Source organism: Rhinoraja longicauda, chromosome 11 (assembly GCF_053455715.1).
Source record: "Rhinoraja longicauda isolate Sanriku21f chromosome 11, sRhiLon1.1, whole genome shotgun sequence".
In the NCBI taxonomy this organism is placed as follows: Eukaryota; Metazoa; Chordata; class Chondrichthyes; order Rajiformes; family Arhynchobatidae; genus Rhinoraja; species Rhinoraja longicauda.
This window is the reverse complement of record NC_135963.1, coordinates 48440144-48462455: the sequence shown is the minus strand read 5'-3', so window position 1 is coordinate 48462455 and position 22312 is coordinate 48440144. Positions and strand designations below refer to the sequence as shown.

At 40.9% G+C, this 22312-nt stretch overlaps 1 protein-coding gene across 3 annotated transcripts in view; it reads left to right on the top strand.

Moving 5' to 3' along the window:
- Window positions 1–21827, top strand: part of swt1 (SWT1 RNA endoribonuclease homolog) — a 100509-nt gene extending 78682 nt beyond the window's left edge. For all 3 annotated transcript variants that reach the window (XM_078407600.1, XM_078407598.1, XM_078407599.1), the window contains 3 exons: window positions 4447–4522; window positions 4753–4820; window positions 17514–21827. In XM_078407600.1, coding sequence (XP_078263726.1) covers window positions 4447–4522; window positions 4753–4820; window positions 17514–17619 — 250 coding nt within the window. In that variant the 3' untranslated portion in view covers window positions 17620–21827. The remainder of the gene's footprint in view (window positions 1–4446; window positions 4523–4752; window positions 4821–17513) is intronic.
- Window positions 21828–22312: the final 485 nt, after the last annotated feature.

The window sequence follows — 22312 nt, the reverse complement described above, 5'->3', positions numbered from 1 at the left end:
GATGGGGCATGGATAGAGAGAGTGGGAATGCCGGGGCTACCTGAAGTGAGAGAAATCAATATTCATACCACTGGGCTTTAAGCTGCCCAAGCGAAAAATTTGCGTTTAGCCTCACTCTGACAATAGAGGAGGACAGAAAGGTCTATGAATGGGAAGGAGAATTAAAGTGTCCGGCAACCGCTTATCCCGGAGCTTATACAAACAAATATCATTCAAATTTACAGTAGATGATTATGGGGATGGTTTTTCCTGTCTATATTCAAATACAATCGGCAAAGTAGGTTTGAGGATAAATTTATATAATGTATGTTAAGTTGTTTCCTAGAAAATACATTGTGGAACCAACCAGGAACAAGTTCATTTCAGATTTCTTGCCCCACTCCTCCCTCTCACCTCTTTACACTGGCAATCTCTACTCTACTCTTTCAATCCAGATAGAGTTCTGACCTGAAACGTCCACAGTCTCTTTCCCTCCATGTATAGTTCCTACAGCAGATTGCTTGTCCTCATTTGTGTTGTGTTGTGTTGTGAGCAGGATTCATTTGTAATCTCAAAATATCTCAGAGTGATAATAGCATAGTGGAAACTTGCGTTCAAAAATAATGTACTAATATCAAAAACTAAATGATGGTAAGTAACCCCCATACAAAATTATAGCAATATTTCAGAAGTACATGCAGAAATTGAAGGAGTGGGCCATATGGTTCTTCAAGCCAGCTCTACGATCCAGGAAAATCGTGGCTAATCTTTTATTTCAGCACCAATTAGATCTTATGATGAGTTGAAAGAGTAAAATTATACAATGTGTGAAAGATTTATGTTACCAAGCAAGATTGCAAATTTGGCGGATTGGATTAGTTTTAGAAATAATCGAAGGCTGGCTAAATAATTATTAAAGAGGGAGAAAATAAAAGTTAGAATGAACAGATAATATCAGAATAGGTTATCATCATATCATATATATACAGCCGGAAACAGGCCTTTTCGGCCCTCCAAGTCCGTGCCGCCCAGCGATCCCCGCACATTAACACTATCCTACACCCACGAGGGACAATTTTTACATTTACCCAGCCAATTAACCTACATACCTGTACGTCTTTGGAGTGTGGGAGGAAACCGAAGATCTCGGAGAAAACCCACGCAGGTCACGGGGAGAACGTACAAACTCCTTACAGTGCAGCACCCGTAGTCAGGATCGAACCTGAGTCTCCGGCGCTGCATTCGCTGTAAAGCAGCAACTCTACCGCTGCGCTACCGAAGATCTCGGAAAAAACATAGGTTAAAAATAGGTCACAAGAGTAAACACTGCTCCCTTAGAGTCCCAGAATGGAAAAGTCACAATGGGGAATTGGTGGCAGATGTTGAACAATATCTTGTTTTTTTTTTAGGTATCGACCAAAAAAACATAGGATTAGTGGAAAATCAAGTCTCTAATGAAAATGAGGCATTTCTATTAGGCATTGGAGTATAAAACATTTATTATAATAAATAAAAATCTACTGAAAAATTAAAAGGACTAATCTGACAAATCCCCTCAATTTTAATTATATCGTAGGTTTTAAAATATGTGGTTGCGGGGATAGTGGATGTATTGGAATTTATCTTCCAAAATTCTCTAAAATCTGAAATGGTCCCTGTGAGTTGCCATAAAATCAATCAACTCCTCCTCCTCGGCTCATCTGCAGAAGCCCCTCTCCGAGCCTTTGATTTCAATGCACTTTTGCCTCATTCTTTGGGGTGAATGTTCAGTTTTTAAAGCTATGCCCCCTAGTATCTTTTTTTTCCCCCATCCTGGAAAAAAGGTTATGACTTTCTACTCTCTCTACGCCTCATGATTTTATATATTTTTATCAGGTCTCCCTGTAACCTCTGGAGTTCCAGAGAAACAATCCAAATCAGTGCGACCTCTCCCAGTAGCTAATACCGCATTATCCAGGGATCATGCTGGTAAATCTCCTCTGCACCTTTTCCAAAGCTGCCACATCCTTCCTGTAATGGAACGACCGGAACGGCACATAATACTCCAAATGCGTCCGAACCAAAGTTCTATGAAACTGCGTCATGACTTCCTGACTCGTATATTCAATGGTTTGATTAGAGGTGGCATCAATGGTATCGGCCACGTAACTGTTAAGCATGTGAAGAGCATTTGATATATCCCTTCAAAAATGGGTACATTTAAAGTGCCGCAAATTTCTCCGTTATTTTATTCTCCTGCCAATCACCATAGTTCACAATTATTTTGTCAATCACAGAAAGAAATCTGCCATCCTCACCTGGTCCATCTTGTCTGTGTCTCCATACAGACAAGACAGACTAGGTTGACTATTAATCTTCCCTTAGAAATAGGCCAGCTCAGTTCAGAAGCTATGCGGAATGGGCAATCATTTTTGTTTAGGCAATGAATTCGCATCCCATGAAAGAATAAATATATAAAGCTTGTTAATTTAAATGAGAACGCGCACTGCTGGAGTAACTGAGCGGGTCAGGCAGCATCTCTGGAACAATGATAGGTGATCATTTGGTTTGGAACCCTTCTTCAGACTGAAAGATTTGATGGGAAATGCCCATTATAATGAGGGGAGGGGGGTGGGTAAAGAGCTGGGACAGTAGGTGGATCCAGGTGAGGAGGCATGGATTGGTCGATGGAGGTAAAGGGGTGAGAAGCGTGGAGAAAATAAGAGGTTGGGATGTGATAGATGGAAATAACTAAGGGCTGCACAGGATGGAATTTGAAAGGAAACAAAAGTGGAGCATGTGACCAAAGAGGACAGGGATTCACGTGCTTGTTAATTGCATTTGGTGCTTTCAATGTGGCTCCCTGTACATCGGAGAGGACAAGCGCAAATGGTGACTGCTTTGTCTGCTGTGACGACCTGGAGTCCTGGTTGCCAGCCATTTCAATTCCCCTCCCCATTCTTACATTGACATGTTTGTCGTTCACCTCCCCCTCTGCCAGGGTGAGGCCAAATGTAAGCTGGAGGAACGGCAACTCGTATTCTGCCTACCCACAACTCAATGTCATGAACATTGAATTTGTTCATTGCAGTTAATCTGCATCTCCCCCACCTCCCGGTCCTTTCACTGACCCAGATTCTCCCACACATACCCTATTTTCACATAACCCCATTTCTTTTCACCCTGCTTCTTCCCCGTCCACTCCATCTGCTCATCATCTACATACTCCTCCCATACTCTCATTCCCATCAGAATCCATCATCTGCAAACCCTGGTTATCTCCACCTATCATGTCCCAACCTCAGAGGTTATCTCCACCTCTCTCTCTCCCCCATCTGACTCCATCCACCAATCCACCCCTCCTCACCTGGATCCACCTATTATGTGCCAGTTCTTGCCCTCACCTCTTTATACTAGCTATCACCCCTCTAGTCTTACAGTCCCGAGGAAGGGTCACGAACCAAAACATCGATTATCCAGCCGTATAACTGTGCTCCTTCAATTCTGACCTCTTGATCATCCCCAAATTTAATTGTTGTTTATTTGGTGGATATGCTTTCACTACGAAGATGCTATGTTCTGGAATTCCCCATCTTTGTTTCAATGTCCCAATCTCCAAGCATAGCTCAATGTCACTCTTTTAATGAGAATGCTTTTATAAAATGCCCTAGGATTGTTTTGGAAATGTCCTAGAGAAATACTAATCACTATTATTTGAAAATCACAAGATGATTTAGCTAATCAGTGTAGACATAAAATGCTGGAGTAACTCAGCGGGTCAGGCAGCATCTCAGGAGAGAAGGAATGGGTGACTTTCAGGTCGAGACCCTTCTTCAGACTTAAGTCAGTGTAATCTTATGAAAGGATAATCACATTTAACTATTCCAGTGGCAAGATTAAGGCATTAGTGGATGTAGTCTAGCTGATGTTTCAAAAGGCAAGTTGTCATTAAAGGACTAGTTTCGGGGTAATCTCTGGTAGCAGATCATTTCAAGGACGGGAAACGGTAGGAAAATAACAGGACATTTTCAGTGTTGCTAGTAAAGCACACAGATCAGGTCTGAATCTCAACTATTTTCGATCTATATTACCACCTGCTGTACTCATAATGATTCCCACAGGCAACCGTGACTAGATTTCAAAAGTATTTAATTTCCTGCAAAGCACTTTGTGATGTTCTGAGGTCGAGAAAGATGCAAAATATAATGTGCGTTTCCATAATTTTACTTTCGACAACTGATCAGGATTTTCAGAATTACAAACATTGATGATATAGTAATCAACAGAGAACTACATAACTTGTGAATTCCTAAGTAACTCAACAGCACAAATTTGAGATGAAACAAATGAAAGATTTTTTGTATGTTCAGTGGATGGAAATATGGGGTGCAAAAAGCGCAATAGGATCAAAATTCTTGAACAGGCTTCATATTTAATACTTTGTCTTTATGTAATGATCTAATACAGTATTATACATTGTCATTTCAGAATTTTGTCATCTGATAGCAATGTTCAAGACTTTGAGAAGCTCATGGAAATTCTGCACGTCTTTCTAACGAATGAGGTATGACATTTTTCACAAAAATAGCTATAATATTTAAAACCTGTTCACTTTGTAATTGCCACGTTGAATGATTCAGCAATGGCTGCTGCATAATCATGGTGGTATTTGCTTCTTGTTCGCAAGAGAAAACCTATCAGGGAGATTATTTGTGTTGTATGCATAGTATCCAAGTTACCTTTTCATCAACATAACAAACTAATTTGGGTATTCAATTTACTTCCTCCCCGCAGACAAATAGTTCTGCCTCTGGAATGTCTGCACAAGATTTGCATGAATGCTTTACTCACGAAGAGTATAGGTAAGTTACAAATTGGCTGTGAGGGACAGCATATATTAATATACTGACTGCAATTTGACCTCCATGTGCCTGCCCTTGGGTCACATAATTGGTGTGTCACTAGCTGAGATTACTTGATCAAGGAATGATTCAGATTTATTTCAGAATTTCCTAACAATTGACGAAACATTTAAAAATCCTGAGAAAACATGATCAATTTTGAAGAGCTGGTGTAAAAAGGTGTCTTTTGAAAGTCTACTTGATTATCATTTCTATTAAGCAGACCAGCAAACTAGCAGACCAGCAAACAGCACAGCACGTCATTTTCGGCTGTGCTGCCCTCCGCCCCCCTGGTGGAGGGGTAGACCTCACAGCCCTCGACAACAGCACATTGCACTGGCTACAGCGCCTGGAGGGCCTTACATAACCTCTGCTGCCTCAAACGCCAGAAGCAGCAGATTTCTAGTAAAAAATAATAAATTGAAAACAAAAATGAGGAACATGATATTTGGTTCAGATTAATAGCTTCAAACCTGGTAAACCAACTCCATGCCCCTACACTCACCATTGGAACTTCTGGTTAACAAGGATGCCTCTGTCAGATTTGTATTTATTGACTATAGCTCTGCTTTCAACATCATATTCCCAAACAAACCCATATCCACCTTCCTGGACCTAGGAGTCAGCATTCCCTTGCATCAATGAATCCTCTACTTCTTCACCCACAACCACAATCCTTAAGGGTGGATGACAAAATATCTTGCATGATAATTCTCCACACTTGCACAACAAGCAAACATTCTCAGCCCCTTGCTATTCTCCATGTACCCTCGTGACTGTGCAGCCTAATTCTGCTGTAATTCCATTTACAAGTTTCAAATGGTATAATTTAGAGCAATAACAAAATGGAGTACGGGAAGGAGATGCAGAACATCGTAACATGGTGTCAAGATAACAACCTCTCCCTCGATGTCAGCATGAGGGAGAAGAGTGTTATTGGCTTCAGTAGAGAGAGTTGTGCATGCGCCCCAGTCAGTGTCAATGGTGTCGAAGTGGAGGTGGTTGTGAGCTTTGGATTCCCAGGAACAAATATCACTAACCTTTTGACCTGGGCGAACCACATTGAAGCTATGGCCAAGAAAACACACCAACACCTTTACATCCTCAGAAGACTAATTGTGATGGAAGTTTGACATGTCTCCAATGACTCGGAGCAGCTTCTACAGATGCACCGTAGAAAGCATCATCTCGGGACACATCACAATTTGGCTTGTCAATTGCTCTGCCCATGACTGCAAGAAATTGCAGAAAGCTGTGGATGTAGTCCAGTCCATCATACAAACCAGCCATTTCCCCCTCCCATCAACCCCATGTATCCTTCACGCTATCTCAGGAAAGCAGCCAACATAATCAAGGACCATTTACACCTCGGTCATTCCACTTTCTCCCTTTTCCCGTCTGGTAGAAAGTATAAAAGCTGGAAAGCACATACTGTCAGATTAAGGATCTGGCTTTCCCCTTGTTGTTATCAGACTAGTGAACAGTCCTCGCAAAGGTCTAGGGTGTAGTCCCAATCTCCCAACCTACCACATTATACTTTTTAAAATTTACACTTTCTCTGCAGCTGCAACACTTTAAATCTGTAAGATTCTGCACTCTGGTATTCTTCTATTTGCACTATCTGTTGTACTTGTAGATAGCTTGATTGTGCTCGTGAATAATATGATTTGATTGGATAATCAAGGTTTTTCACTGTATCTCACGACATCTGAGAAAATAAACTAATACCAACAAATTTGAAGGAGTGCCGACAAAATCCGTTTTGGCAAAACTCTTAACAATTTGGACTGGATAGTTTATTAAGAATCTTAGCAAAATTATTGACAAAATGTTCATATACTGGTCACTGAGCACTCTGCCTCACACACTCTCTCTCACTTGCACATTCTCCCCTTCCATTCAATTTTTATTTATCTTCAGGTATCTGCCTATGCTCCCCTCTGTTCCTTCATACAGTACAATTGAACGCATTTTGATTTACGCATGATGTTTCAGTAAAATATATTAAAATATGATTTGTGGGACAATTTTCCAGTTTTGAATGAAGGTCAGTTATAACAAGGTAAAGGTAAACTGAAGATTTTTTTCTGTGATGAAATGTCATCTATTGCCAAACTGAAAAGATCAGTTTGGCCCAGTAGATGCTTTAAATTTCTGCATTTTATACAGTGATCCCTGATCAAGTGGAAATGCTCATTTTGCAGAGAGAGGAGACTTTTGTTTTAAATTACAGTAGTGAAAGTACAATGTGCTAATAAGCCGTGTATGTATGCATTATATTATAGGCTCGAGAATAAAGATGTTTTGTACAACAAAACAATGCCTCTAATGTTCTCTGCATTCTTACTGAAGTTAGTTTATTTAGTTCTACATTTCTGAAATCACTGTACAGACTTCATGTCTATTAATTATATCTCTAAAATGCATCACTTATAAGGCACACTGTGTGCACTATAAATGTTACTTTCATTGTATGCAGAGAACCTCCAGGATTAAAAGCATATGTGGGCTATAACAGTGATTCATTTTAATGTGTAGTAAAAGTTGATAAAAATAGATGTTGGAGCATTATGTTGTTGCAATCTTATGAGGTTGAGAGACAAAAGAAATAGGAATCACTAATAAATTATGGATAGATTTGAGTTGAGTGTAACTTTACATTCCCACAGCAAATAGATAAATCAGAGGTGACAACTGAATCAACTATAATGTTGAGATTTTCATTGTGACAAGGATGGTTTTCAACACTTTCTAATGTCATTGGTGTACTTAAAATTGTTCTACCAATATTTTACCATTATGTGAATTGTTATAGTATCAAATTTAACTTTGGATTTAAAAAAATTCAGCATCACTTGATCAGAAGAAATGTAAATAACTGTAAGGACTTGCTATTTTTATAGCATTAAATCATTGTCATGGGGCAATCCTGAACCTTTTTACAACCAATTAAATACAGCAAAGCTCTGTGATTGGGTTTGTGACAATTAATAAAATGGCTGGTTATTCAAAAGTTGACTCAGATGCACTCTCTGTGCTGCTCCTCCACTGACCCGAGTGCTCCCTCGGAATAATTTAGGAAATTAGAGTATGCCGGCTTTTAAATTGTGGCATATAATTTTTTCTCTGCTTTTGGAGTATGATCATGTCTGCCTGTTGGCAGATGAGCAACTGATTTGCATAGAAGGGGGAAAAAGAAACAAGAAGGTGAATAGGGACTCCATTTCTGTTTGGTGGATAAAGACAATTTTGGTGGTGTTGGTTAAGAGAGGAAGTTTGGGAATGACTCCAGTGAAATCCAATGACAATAATACCTTGGAACCATTTCTAATCCCTGGAATCATCGGACAGAAGATGAGCTTCAATTAAGCGTATCCCAAAAATGCATCTGTTCCTATTCTCCCCCAAAACTCAACAGGGCCCCATTTCCTCCACTTCATTGAAATGTGCTCATTGGTCATGATTTGGCTTGGACGCACCTTCAGGACTGCCCCTCCATTGACCTGGGCATTCCCTCAGAAATGTAGTATGCTATTGTGTAATATATATTTTTTAAAGTGAATAAAAGTATGTTGAAGTAGTAACAAGTGTAAAATCCAATAATTTAGAAGATCTGCTTGTCCAATTGTACCCAATTTCTGAATTTGCTGGATTAAGAGAGTTTTACTGTATGATCTGGATACATTTTTGCTGAGGTAGGAGTTATTCTCAAGATAACGGAGACCATTCAAGTTAAATAATCTGAATTAGACGGCGACCGATTTTGTGTCAATTTCACGTTGTACATTTGATGATGCATTGTACAGTGTGCAGCAACAATTTGTTTCAATCCAGAGCTTCAGTGACTGCAATATTTTCTTCCTTAAACCAGTGTGAATTTAAGACGCATCCTTTTAATATAACCCCAAAGTATTTCCTTGATTTTTTTTTTAATGTTTGGAATATCCCATTTAATCATTTTGTTAGTGCAGCAAAACCCGTCTGGGGTGCAAAGACTGGGCTATTAAACTAGTTGACGCAAATGTCGTAGTATCAATTAGGTACCAAGATAATGCATAAAGGGGAATTTGGGGTATGAGGAAAAAAAGCTAACATAGGTTGAATGACTTTTCTTATATGTAATTTTTTTTAATGAATTTGTGTGGAGTTATTTCGAGGTTTCCTGAAAGAACCAGGCTTTTGATTGGCTGTTTATGAGACTTCAAAAAAACCCATTGAACAAAAATTATGAAAGCACTTAACTTTTACTTAAAGATAAAACCATAGGACATTTCTCCCATTAAAATTTATTACACAGTACTTTATATGTTAAAGCTAAACTGCTCAAGGTTCTTGACATCAATCCTATTATGCACGATGCCAAGATGTGACTGCAAGTTTATGTTTGAGTATAATACTTGCTTAGAGTTAACACTAATTATTGATTTGAAGTTGCTCCAGAATATGATCTTGAGGAACTATCCTAAGATATTGTCCGATGCTTTTCACCTGGTGTTTAAAATTCTCTTATTCACCCCATCATTTTGTTAAGTGCTCAGATTACACTAATTACACTATGTTCAAGAATTGTGGTAGAATTGAGGAACTTTAGTTGTTGGTTTAAAAAATAGACACAAAATTCTGGAGTAACTCAGCGGGTCAGGTAGTACCTCTGGGGAACATGGATAGGTGATGTTTTGGCTCGTGGCTCATCTTTAGAATAATGGGGAGGGGAGGGGGGGTGCAAGAAAGTTCGAAGAGAGGAGGGGCAGAACAAAGCCTGGCAACTAATAGGTGGATACAGGTGAGGGGTTTTGATAGGTAAATGGTTGGATAAAGGCCAGAGATGAAAAGACAAGAGTGAGACAAAAGGGATTGAAGAGTTGCGAATTGTGAAGCTTAGAGGAAGGAATGTAGGGGGAGAGGAGAAATGGCTACGAGCCTAGCAATAGAGGAGGCCCATTGCAGAAAGGTCAGTATGGGAATGGAAAGAGGCGTTAAAATGATTAGCAACCAGGAGATAAAGTAGGCCTTAGTGGATGTATACATGTTTGGCAAAATGGTCACCGAGTCTATGCACCCAGACCCCCAACACAATCAATCTGAAGAAGGGTCACGACTCAAATCATCACCTATCCACGTTCATCATTTATTCATTCTCCAGAGATGTTGCCTGTCCTGCTAAGTTACTCCAGCACTTTGTGTCTTTATTCAAGATTGTGGTCTGAGTTGTGGATCTGTGATGTATTGAAAAGCAAAAAGAGCTGAGTATGATTTATTATTAAGCTTTACTTATTTTACTGGCTTTGTTCTATACTGTTGCTTGGATAAGATGTTTTCTTTGAGCCTAAAATCATTGGAGGTGGAAATTGAAATTCCAGTAATTCCAGTTAGATATTATAACAAAAAATGGAAAAATTGGGCCACAAGTTCAGCTAATGCAGTGCATGGACTATTAACTTATCAGAATCACACCTTGCACCATCTCTCCCATCTGCACTATCTAAAGGGACTCTCAATGAAGATCTATGGGAAAAAAACTGAGTCAGTATTTCACATCGAAAGCTCTTCCTCAGAACTAGCATGGATGGCTGGATGAGATTTTTCCCGGGCTGTTATAGGAGCCAAAGGAAAGGACTGCTGCAGCTCTGGCAGAGACTGTTAAATCTTTGCTGACAACAAGTGAGGTACCAGATGGCTGGGGGATAGCAAATGAGGCTCCCCACTTTTCACTAAGCATGGCAGTCAAAACCCTGTAATTACAAGCCTTTGATGCCTAACGGTAGCAGTAGGGAAGTTATTAGTAAAAATTCTAAGGGACAGAATTGCTGATCAGGCAGGAAAGGTAGGAACTTGTCAGAGATGGCCAGAATGATTTTGTCAAGGGCAGTTCCTGTCTGACCAATCTGATTGAATTCTTTGAGGAAGTAACAAAGTTTACTGATGAGGGCAGTGCAGTAGGTGTGGTTTACATAGACTTTAGTAAGGCCTTCAACAAGGTCCCACATGAGAGACTGGTCCAAAAAGATAGGGCAGATGGAATCCTGGGCAATTGGCAAAGTGGATCCAAAATTGGCTTGGAAATTGGAAAGAGGGGGTGAATGTGTGGGGACCCTTGCTGCTTGTAATATATCTGAATGGTTTGGATGTGGATGCAGAAGGCATGATGGCATGAAGCTTGGTAGAATTGTTGCCTGTGGCGGGTAGTCTTAGGCGACAGAATAATATTGATGTGTTGGTGAAATGGACTGAGAATTGGCAGATGGAGTTTAATGCTGATAAATGTGTGGTATGAGTGAGGCAGGATATCTACTATGAATGGTGGGCTCTGAGGGAGAATGAGGAACAATGGGATAAGTCCACAGAACCTAAAGGTGGCAGACTGAATAGACTGAGTCAGGAAGGATATTTCCCAACTTAGGTTTGGGGCGAGACTGAAGAGGCTAAGTCTATTTTCCCCGGAGCGGAAATTTCCTACACTACCCTCCCCCCCAGTCGTTTAACTAGTTCCTCAACTCTCCGCATTGTATCCCTCTTGAGTTCACACCTTCCCAAGTCAGCAATGGGCCCCCAGGCCACCACCCTGCTCTGATTGGTCCTTGTGTCTGGAGTGCAGAGTGTGAGCAAGATGTCACCTTTGCAACAGGGCCAACTTAGTGGCAGCAGTAGATCGAAGAAGCTCATCTCAGCATTTCTAGCTGCTCAGATGCAGTGCATTGCTACTCTGCTAGCACAATAAGCCATTATGTACTGCTGCTTATTCATTATTTTGTAGCTTTCACTTCCTTGTCTCGTTAACATCTCCTGGTTGATTATTGTCATGCATTAAATATCGGAACAAATACATGGAAGTTTCTGAATATGTCATGATAATAAACAGAAGTATTATTTGTGGTTTCAGCTGCTTCATTTACCTGCCCCCCACATGAACAAATTAATTGTAATAGAAAAAATATATATTTTATATGTGATCAATATTGATGGTTCAGTCATGCATTAAATTGACAGATAAAGGGCAGGCTGTTAACTTCTGATGGAATAAATGTAATTTTACTTTGTAAAATATTTTCATTAGTTCTTATGTTGAGGGTACTCTCTTGGTGTGGGGTAGGTGATTCAACACTGAGATATGGACCATATGGTACTTCTGGGCCACGTCTTAAAATGGCATTACCATGAATATATCTGCATACTTGCATATAAAATTGTTTGCATTTCTGGAACCATGGAATTTGCTTCCTTTTTTTGATGTGCGGAACATCCACCTCACTTTGAATATATTTCCTGAGTTAGCCAAAATTACCGGAACAAAACAGCTCAACCTTTAGTTTAGTTTAGAGACACAGCGCAGAAACAGGCCTTCAGCCCACCGGGTCCGTGCCGACCAGCGATCCCCGCACATTAACACTATCCTATACCCACTAGGGACAATTTTCACATTTTCCAAGCCAATTAACCTCCATACCTGTATGTCTTTGGAATTCAAGATTCAAGATAGCTTTATTTGTCATCCAATATTGGACGAAATTCAGTCCAACAATAAAAGCATTAAATAGGCATTAAAATTACACAACCCCAAAAACACACAAAAAAAAAAGAAACATCCATCAGAAACATCCATCACAGTGTCTCCTCCAGTCCTCTCCTCACTGTGATGGAAGGCCACAATGTCTTTCCCTTCTCCTGCTGTCTTCTCCCGCGGTCAGGTTGTTGTCGTTGCAGGCCGCGCCGGACGGTCCCCAGCGGGCCGGCCCAAGGCGAGTCGCAGCCGCTCCCGCAGCCTCCGAAGACGGCCGGCTCCGCAGATGATAAGTCCGATCCGGAGCGGGCGAACACGCTGCTGCTGCCGCTGTTGCTGCTCGTCGGGGCGGTCGTGGCTCCCGACATTGAAGCCCCCGCCCAGCAGAGAAATATCCCGCGGCCTATTTTAGGCCGCACCGGACGGTGAAATGTCCGCGACCCAAGCCCCGCGATCCGGGGCGGGCGAACACGCTGCCGCTGCCGGAGCTCCCGATGTCGGCATCTACACGGCCCGAGCCTAAGGCGAGTCGCAGCCGCTCCCGCAGCCTCCGAAGACGGCCGGCTCCGCTGATGGTAAGTCCGGTCCGCGGGCTCTGCGAACCAGAGCCCTGGAGGCCGCCAGCTCCAGGAGTTGGGCCGATGGTAGGCCACAGCAGGAACGAAGACACCACCCAGAAAACAAAGGTCAGGTCTCCGTTCGGAAGGGACACCTATTTACAATTTTACAGTTTCCCCCCCTCCCCCCCACATACACACACAGTACACAAACACAAAAACACCACATCACAACTACAATTAAGACAAAAAAAACAACAAAAACACAAAGACAAATGGACCGCAGGTAAGCCGCAGCTGCTATGGCAGCGCCGCCATTTTGGAGGAAACCGAAGATCTCGGAGAAAACTTACGCAGGTCACTGGGAGAACGTACAAACTCCGTACCCGTAGCACCCGTAGTCAGGATCGAACCCAGGTCTCCGGCGCTGCATTTGCTGTAAGGCAGCAACTCTACCACTGTGCACTTAGCTGTGCTAAATGGTATAAACATTTTTTAAAAGTACTCGTTTCCCTGGTCTGCAGATTTGGAACAAAAGAGTTGTAGATTGTTTTTTTTTACTCTGGTATTGAATTGAATTGGATGTGTTTTCTTTAGTCATACCAAGATATTATCGAGGAGAACTATTTCTTCTGGATCATAAATCGTTTTCTAGACTATTTATATATTTTCAGCCAAAGGTAATCTCCAAACAATTCAATATTGCTAATATTTAATGTGTGAAAGTAATAATTTGAGAGATGTCCATAAATATTTTTTAATTTGCATCATTCTGCCAATGGTAATCTGTAAAACAACTGGCGTTCTCTCAAATCCACTGCTGCATCTCCTGTTGACTCAATGCTGAGCAATCACAACTGCCCTGTGACTCATACCATTGGATCATTTTTACTTCACTGCGACAGTTTTTAAAAAACTATTTTTGCAAATAGCCACAAAACAAAAATAATTGAGATGGATGTTGATCCTTGGTTTCTGTGGCGCTTTTCAACCTACAAATTGGAAACCAGTTTTAAATTTGTGTGTGTATTCAGCCAGGTGTGTGGGTGGTGGGTTGGGAAGGATGCAAGAAAGTCGTAATCCATTAACATCATGTAGTTTGTAACGTTAATCAGCTTTCCGATGATTTCACTTTTCCTCATTCATCCAGCTTTTATTTAGTTTTTCACTTCTCCATGTGGGGAGCAGGGTGTGCATTGAGACGAAAAGTTCATTGTAAATAGGGTGGTGATCCATTATTTAATTAAACAAGTAAAAGTAAACATTTGAAAGGCAGGCATTTGATTACCTCTGGAAGGGGGAAAGCTGCCAATAAAGGGAAGGGAAGGTTTTGTGGAGCAGTCTATTGGGAGAGGCCATGTGAACAGAGAAGCTGTGTTGTGACAAAGGGCTGTGCTTGAGGGTAATTGTGGTACTGAGGCTTTGGCGAAAGGGCTAAGCAATGGATATTGGAAGACAGTCTAGTTTTTCTGTGTAGTTCCTCCTCAGAACCCTTTGGTGTCATAGAGATCGCAGTGGGATAGTGGAATGTGGATAGTGTCATAGAGATAGCAGTGGGATAGTGGAATGCTCCTCTTGGATGATGTTGGAAGTCAAGGGGTTTTCCAATAACCCTGGGAATGCACCTGCAGTAAGCGCATTCATCTACAGCTCCATATGGAAAGGGTTAAGGAACCGGAGCTGTAGCTGGATGACCTCAGGATTATCCCAGGATGTGAGAGTGTCATAGGCGGTGACAAAGGTGATCGAAGAGGGTAGGGCGGTGCATGGTGTTTGCATGGAGTTTAGTACGATAAAGTCCCCCAAGGTAGGCTGATTCAGAAGATTAAGATGCATGGGAGTAACAGTGATTTTGTCATATAGATTCATAACTGGCTTACTGATAGAAGATGCAAGGGTTATGGTGGAATGAGGATATTCAGGCCGGAAGCCCTGTGACCAGTGGAATTCTGCAGAGATCTGTGCTGGGACCTCTGCTGTTTGTGAAATAGACTGGGACGTAAACGTAGAGGGGTTGGTTAGTACCTTTACAGATGGCATCAAAAATTGCTGGGGTCATGCACTGAGGAAGGGTGTCAAATTTATACAGCGGGATAGAGATCAGATACAGAATTGGGCGGAGAACTGGCAGATGGAGTTTAATCCATGCAAGTGTGAGTGTTGCACTTTGGGAGGTCAAAAGTGAGGGGGAAATATCCAATTAATGGCATGATCCTTAACAGCGTTGATATACTGAGGGATCTTTGGGTCCAAGTCCATAACTCCCTGAAAGTGGCAACGCAAGTAGATAGTGGTAAAGAAGACACATGGTATGCTTGCTTCCATTGGTCGGGGCACTGAGTATAAGAGTCTGGAAGTCATGATGCAGCTTTCTAGTCAGGCTGCATTTGGAGTATTGTGTGCAGTTCCAGTCTCCCCATTACAGGAAGGATGTGGAGGCTTTGAAAGGGTGCTGAGGAGGTTTATCAGAATGGTGCCAGGATTTGGGGATATTGATTACCAGAAGAGATTGGACAGAATTGGATGGTTTCCACTGGAACACTGGAGGTTGCAGGATGATCTGATGGAAATGTGTAAGATTATCAGAGGTATAGATAGGGTAGACAGTCAGAACCTGTTTCCCTGGATGAAAACAATTAAATATTAGAGGCCAGAGTTTTAAGGTGAGAGGGGCAGAGTTTAAAGGAGATGTGCAGGCATGTTTTTAGAGGGCGGTGAATGAATGAAATGTGCTGCCGGTGGTTAAAGCTGATACGATAGAAACTTTGGATAGACATATGGATATGCAGGGAATGGAGGAATATGGATTATGTGCAGGCAGATTAGAGCTGGTCTTGGCAGCATATTTGGCACAGATATTGTGGGCCGAAGGGCCTGGTGTGTTGTACTGTTGCATGTTATGGCATTTTGGGGAGAGGCGCTGGCAAGGACTGGGGAGTGGACTAGTGGAAAGGGGTGGAGTAGATTAGAAGACCATGATTTCTGGGGGAGGGGGGAAGACAGCCGATGGGTGGGGCAGGGATTGTATGGGGAGGGGTGAATGCTGAGGAAAGGGCAGCAGCTGGGAGAGGGATGAGGTCGATGAATGCTGGGAGAGAGGTGTGGAGAATGGTGGGAGAAGGGGGAGTGCAAGTAAAGGATGAGGACAGTGAATGCTGGCATAGAATGCTAGAGAAGGGGGTAAGGGAGATAGAAGGGTCAAGGTGGTGAATGCTGGAGAAGGGAGAGTGTGTGTGTGTGTGAGAAGAGGGATCAAGGTGGTAAATGCTGGGAAAGAAGTGGGTTGAGGATAGTGAATGACGAGGCCCTGGCTGTTCACAGCTTACATCATTAATTTGGATGTGGGGAACAGGTATATAATCTAGGTTTGCTGATTTAACAAAACTAGGTATTATTGGGAGTTGGAATGAAAATGGAGAGGCAAGTTAAAAGAATGGACAATGACATGACAGATGGAATACAATGTGGTAAGTGCATTATCTATTTTGACAGGAAAAAATAGAAAGGCAGAATGTTTTTAAAGTGGTGAGGTGAACGGTGGTGTTTAGGGGAAGTTGAGCATCCTCCAATGCAAATCACTTGGAAGTGAACATGCAGGTACAGCGGGTACTCGGGAAGGCAGGGCAATTTGACCTCTGGTACTCAGGATGGGCACAGTCCAAGATTCCATTGTGCCATCATACACTGAGTGCCAGCTCCTTGTGTTGTAGTGGCACCTGAGATGTCTGCCATCAGAGACTGCTCTGTTGGTTTGTGAGTGGTGATGGTTGCGGCTACTTGCACAACAAAACAATTGCAGGCTGCACCCAAACCTCTGTAAGATGGGGCTGAGCGCACTTGTGTGTGACTTTTTTGAACTTTTTAATTTGATTTTTTTTTCCTGGATGTTGAATCCTTGTGCACGACGTGAATATATTCTACAATTTTGATAGCCAATTAAGCTTGAAGGTGTATGGTTTATCTTATTCTCCAAGCATTTCTGGAGGCATATTGCCCATTAAAGTAGGCTGGATAGGATCATTCTGTGTATCATGTCCCTAAAACAGAGTTTAAGTTGGACTAGGTTGTCTTGTGTGTAGTGCGTTGAGAAATTTCTATGAATTAGAGATATCCAATTGATCTGTTTTGACAAGGTGTTAGCACTCGCATCAGGATAATTTAGATGTACTAATGTTGATCATTGTACAAATGTTTGAATAATCTTTCATTCACTCTCCGCATTACCTTTGCGCAAATAGAAGCATTGAGGTTCCCTGTCGTGAATATTTTGTGGAGGTGAATGAAATGGAAAAAGAAACAGTGACAATATTGAAGTGAAATTTGAATTCTCAGCAGTTTTACTTAGTAAACATTGTGGATTTCTATGATTACTTTAAATCCAAGGAAAATAATCTGGCTGATGTTTTCTTTGGGTTGGAAGGAATAGATGGAAAGTACCTAAATATGGATTTGTTTGGAGGTCTGAAAATTATATTAATATTGTGCTTTTTTTTTTAAGAAAGCAATATTTCCCACCACATGTAACATGTTGACAGGATATGAGAAGTTTCTGGTGAGTTGCTGCCATTGGAGGGATTAATTAGTTGTTTTCTTTTGCAGGAAGAAGCTGACTGTCGGACACAGCCAACTGGCTGAGTTAACCTATGGTTTGGAACAATGCAATGCAGCCGTGTGTCTGGAGGCCAGAAACAGAGGCTTAGTTTAAAATCGCGCACTGATTATACATTGATATTTTCCACAAACTGGATTTAATTCATTATTTTGTACCAATGCTCATCTCTTATTGTAAGAACAACAAATTCTCTGTATCAGAGGTAAAAATGTAAAAGATTTTGTTCAGGTAAAATTTCAATGCCTTTGCAATGCAGAATACAAATACAGCATTTAATACCATTTAGTAAATTTATCAAAGGAACGTTGTCCAACATGTCAGTGCGGCGTAGAATGTATTTTGAGCATTTATTCTGAATTAATTTTGGTTTTCTAACGCTCATTTCCATGGTTTAAAAAATGTCTTGGCAAAGACATCTAAGAGGCAGTGAATTACGAACAAAATTTCAGGGAGCTCAATGTTACTCAGCCAAGTTTCAGCCACAGGATTTTTTCCAATAGCATCTGTTATTGGGAGTTATATTTAGCTGTAATGTTATTTATTTCATCAGAAATTTAGAACAGATCCAATTTTATTATTTTAATGGCTGAGTTGGAAATAAATAAGAATATTTTGACTCCTTTAACATCCTTGTCAAATGATTTACAGTGCTGTGTTTTAACTCACTGCATGTCCAAGTATATCAGTCTGATGAGTTGACTGTCATCTCTCAGTACTTTCAATGTTTGTAATAAAATTGGAAATTTTCAATCAGACTCCAGAGGGGAAAATATGCAGTGCAGCAAACAGTCAACCGGTGATTGACATTAAACGTTTAATGTCCTGTTTGGAAATATGGTCTTGACAACTGCAATGGTAAGAGTGTTCAGGGTTCAAGAACTGTTGAAAATATGTTTACAGCTGCATCTAATGACTGAATTATTAAAGTTCATTGGCATGGAAAAATGAGAGATTTTCCATTCCCACCCCCATAACCCTCATTCTTCCATTCTATGTCCCATTCCTGACCTTATCAATTACATTTTTCTGTCTTTACTTTTTTAATGTATTCACTTTGATTTTAATCCACTAATAATAAAATAAAAGGTAGTTGGAATAGTTCATTAAATGGCTATGGTACTGAAGGGGAACATTTGGCACATTAAGCCTATCAGGTTGCAGGTCAAAGCAGTGCAACCTATACCTCTTCCCATGACCCTGCAAAATCTACTTAAAATGCTATTTTACTTCCATATGAAAACTAAATGTACCCTGAAACTGTATTCTTCTACTACTTTTAGTTTCTGTTTAGTTTATTGCATGTAGGTTCTCATGCTTAAATGCTTGGTGTTTCTTGGACCCACAAATCACTTGCAGTTTATCAGCCTATGCCTGCTCATACCCACATCATACATATATGATGCACACAGGCTTGCTGTTTCATTCTCTGAATGGTTATATGTGGAATTAGAATCTGGCTCCTGCTGTTTTTATCCCACTTGCTTTCAACTCCTCCCCAAAACCTGGTAATGGCTGAACCTACGATGATGTAGTTCTGTGTTTGATCATTGGGGATTCCTACAAAGATTCAAGTGAGGAAGTTGGTGAAGGGAAGTATCACAAATCTTTACATTTTATTTGCTGTAAGACATCTCTCGTGATCCAGGCTGCAATTAAGTTGCATCATAGTTTGCACTGTACAGATCTGAATAGAAACCTGCCTCTTAACATCCATTGAAAAGGAGGCTTTAGACTAGTGACGAACCAACTGTTCAGATATATCACTTATCCACAGTAGTTATTCCTTGATTTTGGTTCAGAAATATGGGACAGTGCGAAATGTCAGAGTGGTATTTCTTGGCTACTGCCTAGTTAATAAGACATTCATGATTATTTAGTCACAGAACAGCTGATCAACCAAATATCAGTTCTCAGATATCTCGGGAGTTTAGAGTGGCTCCTTCAAAGTGATGTAGCCATGGTAGATGGCTCCTTATGGTCAGCAGCTCCCTGTCCATGGTCCTTTTCAGATGTTCAAATGCATAAATATTACTGGTGGAGTGGGTGAGAGGGGTTCTGATCCAAAGCCTCACATATTCATGTTCTCCAGAGATGCTGCTTGACCAGCTGAGTTACTTCACTTTTTGTCTTTTTAATGTTACTGGTGGTTTTGGGACATCTAAGTCTGGCATAATTACAAAATCAATCCGTTTGATTCTCCTGCATCATTCTCAGAACACCATTGCCCTGTGTAAGCAGATGATAGACACTCTCCCCCCAATAAAAGTGGACAATTCAGTCTGAGTTGGTGTTGAAATTAGGTTGTGAGAGCTTAGGTTTCCAGCTTTTGTGGATTTATAACAAAGCCCACACCTTACTAATTTATATGACAGCAGTACCCAGCTAAAAGATGACACCACATCCATTCTCCAATTTCAATTAAGCTTTTGACATTAGGTTTGGGACGTGTAGACAGTCCCAGAAAGCATGTCCCAGTCCCTTAATGTGACATGCATCATGTCATAGCAGCTGTGAATGTCATTATATTTGATTGGGTATATATCACCATATATTGAAATGTTTGTTTAATTACAGAATAGGAAACTGCCATTAGGTACACTATTAGCTTTGTTGTGATTCTTAATTAGTAAATGGGGCTCTCAGACATAAACTGATGCTGTGCATGTTCTGATTATTTGTTTCTAATTCAAAAATGCTGTATTTACTGCTGGGTAATTTGGGTGTAGTATTCCCAAGCTATTACTGGATGTATTTCTTTTCCTGATAATTTGGTTCTACAGAAGTTAATCAATTGTCAATGGTTATCAATAGCTTGCTAGATTTGCTGAGGATACCCTCTCGGCCTGGTATGTTAAGGCAAAGCAACATAAAAGCAAATGAGTTAGTTTGGAAATTATTGCCTTTGGGTTGTAATTAATTTTTCACTAGTGTCTAATTACATTGTTGCCATGGAAGTGTTCAGCGTGACTTGCTTGCAGGGAGCAATAACTATTCCGATTCTAGCACACTCCATAAACCATGTAAAAAAGCTCATATTCAAGCCTATGTTTTCCTGATTTATTCACAAAATGCTGGAGTAACTCAGTAGGTCAGGCAGCATCTCGGGAGAGAAGGAATGGGTGATGTTTCGGGTTCACTTGGTTCAAATTTCCCATAACTCAGGTGGAATCCACCAATCACATTTTTCCACTTCATTGTCTCTTCAAAGCTTTTCTCACATTTCTTTCCAAGTCTTAATCACAAGATGTTCCAGGTTTAAGAAACACTTTAAAAGCTGCACGAGAGCCACCTCACAGTATATAGATATTCACAGGCTCTGGGGGTAGAACATTAGACTATGACACTGCACACCCAAGGTGGTGGGAACATCAAATGAGCTACCACAGGAAGTAGTTGAGGCAGGTACAGTAACATTTCAAAGACATTGACAGCTACAGATAGGAAAGAATTAGAGGTATTGGGGCCAACTGCAGGGAAATGAGACTAGCTTAGATGGGGCATTTTGGTCAGCATGAATGAGGAGTCCAGAGATGCTGCCTATCCTGCTGAGTTACTCCAGCCTGGTGTCCTTTGATTTAAACCAGTATCTGCACATAAAAAGTATACTGTCAGGTTGCACCATAGCTTGGTTTAGGAACAGCTCTGCCAAGACTGCAAGATGTTACACTTGTAGATGTAGCCCAGTCCATCACGCATACCAGGCCTCTCACCCTTGACTCTGATATCTGCACTTCACACTGCCTCAGGAAAGCAGTTAACATAATTAAAGATATTTCCCCCCTGCATTCTTTCTTCTCCCTGCTCCCATGCAGAAGATACAGAAGCTATCAAGGCACACCACCAATCCAACAGATTCTTTCCCTCTGTTATTAAGCTTCTGAATGGTCCTTCCTTGGATACAGTCTGATTCACCTCTACCTTTGTTTACAGGTGATGTTCTACAATGCTGAGAACTATATCCTGCACTCTATCTTCCCCATTGCGAGTTTGTACTTATGTATGTTTCTGATCCATTTGGATTATTTTCAGTTTCTCCATACCTATTACAATAATCTTAAACCCAAAATCTGGTCTAGCATAGTTGTGTTGTAGATGATTGCTGTCACAATGTCACATTTTAAAAATACCATGCATCAAACGTTCACTGTCCATTCCTATTTCCCCCTCGAGTTTTTTAATGCGTTGTTTAAACTGTTTAGTACTTTACTCTGAAAATTTACATTTCTTACCCAGTGTCCCATGTTGGCTAAATGCTTGAACATTATTTCTAAAGGATGAATAAAGGGAATTATTAGAAATCAACAGAGCACAAACCAGTGTCACTCTGCCATGTGCTTCTTTTGGGGTGGGGGGGTTGGTATGTGGGGTGAGAGGGGGGGTGTACATTTAGTGACAATTCAGACCCCACACCCCCCATGTCACCTTGGGCAACATTTCCCAAAACAAGAGCACATTAATGTTTGTTCATTGTAGGATCTTGCTCTGTGAAACAGCTACCATTTCAAGTATAATTAACTGATCAATAGGGGGCCAGTGTTTTCCATGCCAGATTCCTTGCATCATGACTTGATCAGTTTATTTATATGATTCTTCACACCATATAATCTGAGCAGAGAAATGAAATAAGTAAATAGAATTGGAGAGATGATGTTTGTCCTGTGAAACATGCCCAGTTCATTGCAGGGGCAGATGTGCTGGAGAGAGACTCCGTCCATTCCAATAATTAAAAAAACCAAAGATCACCAATTAAAAGGTATTTGTAATTCAATTAAGATCCCGATCAATG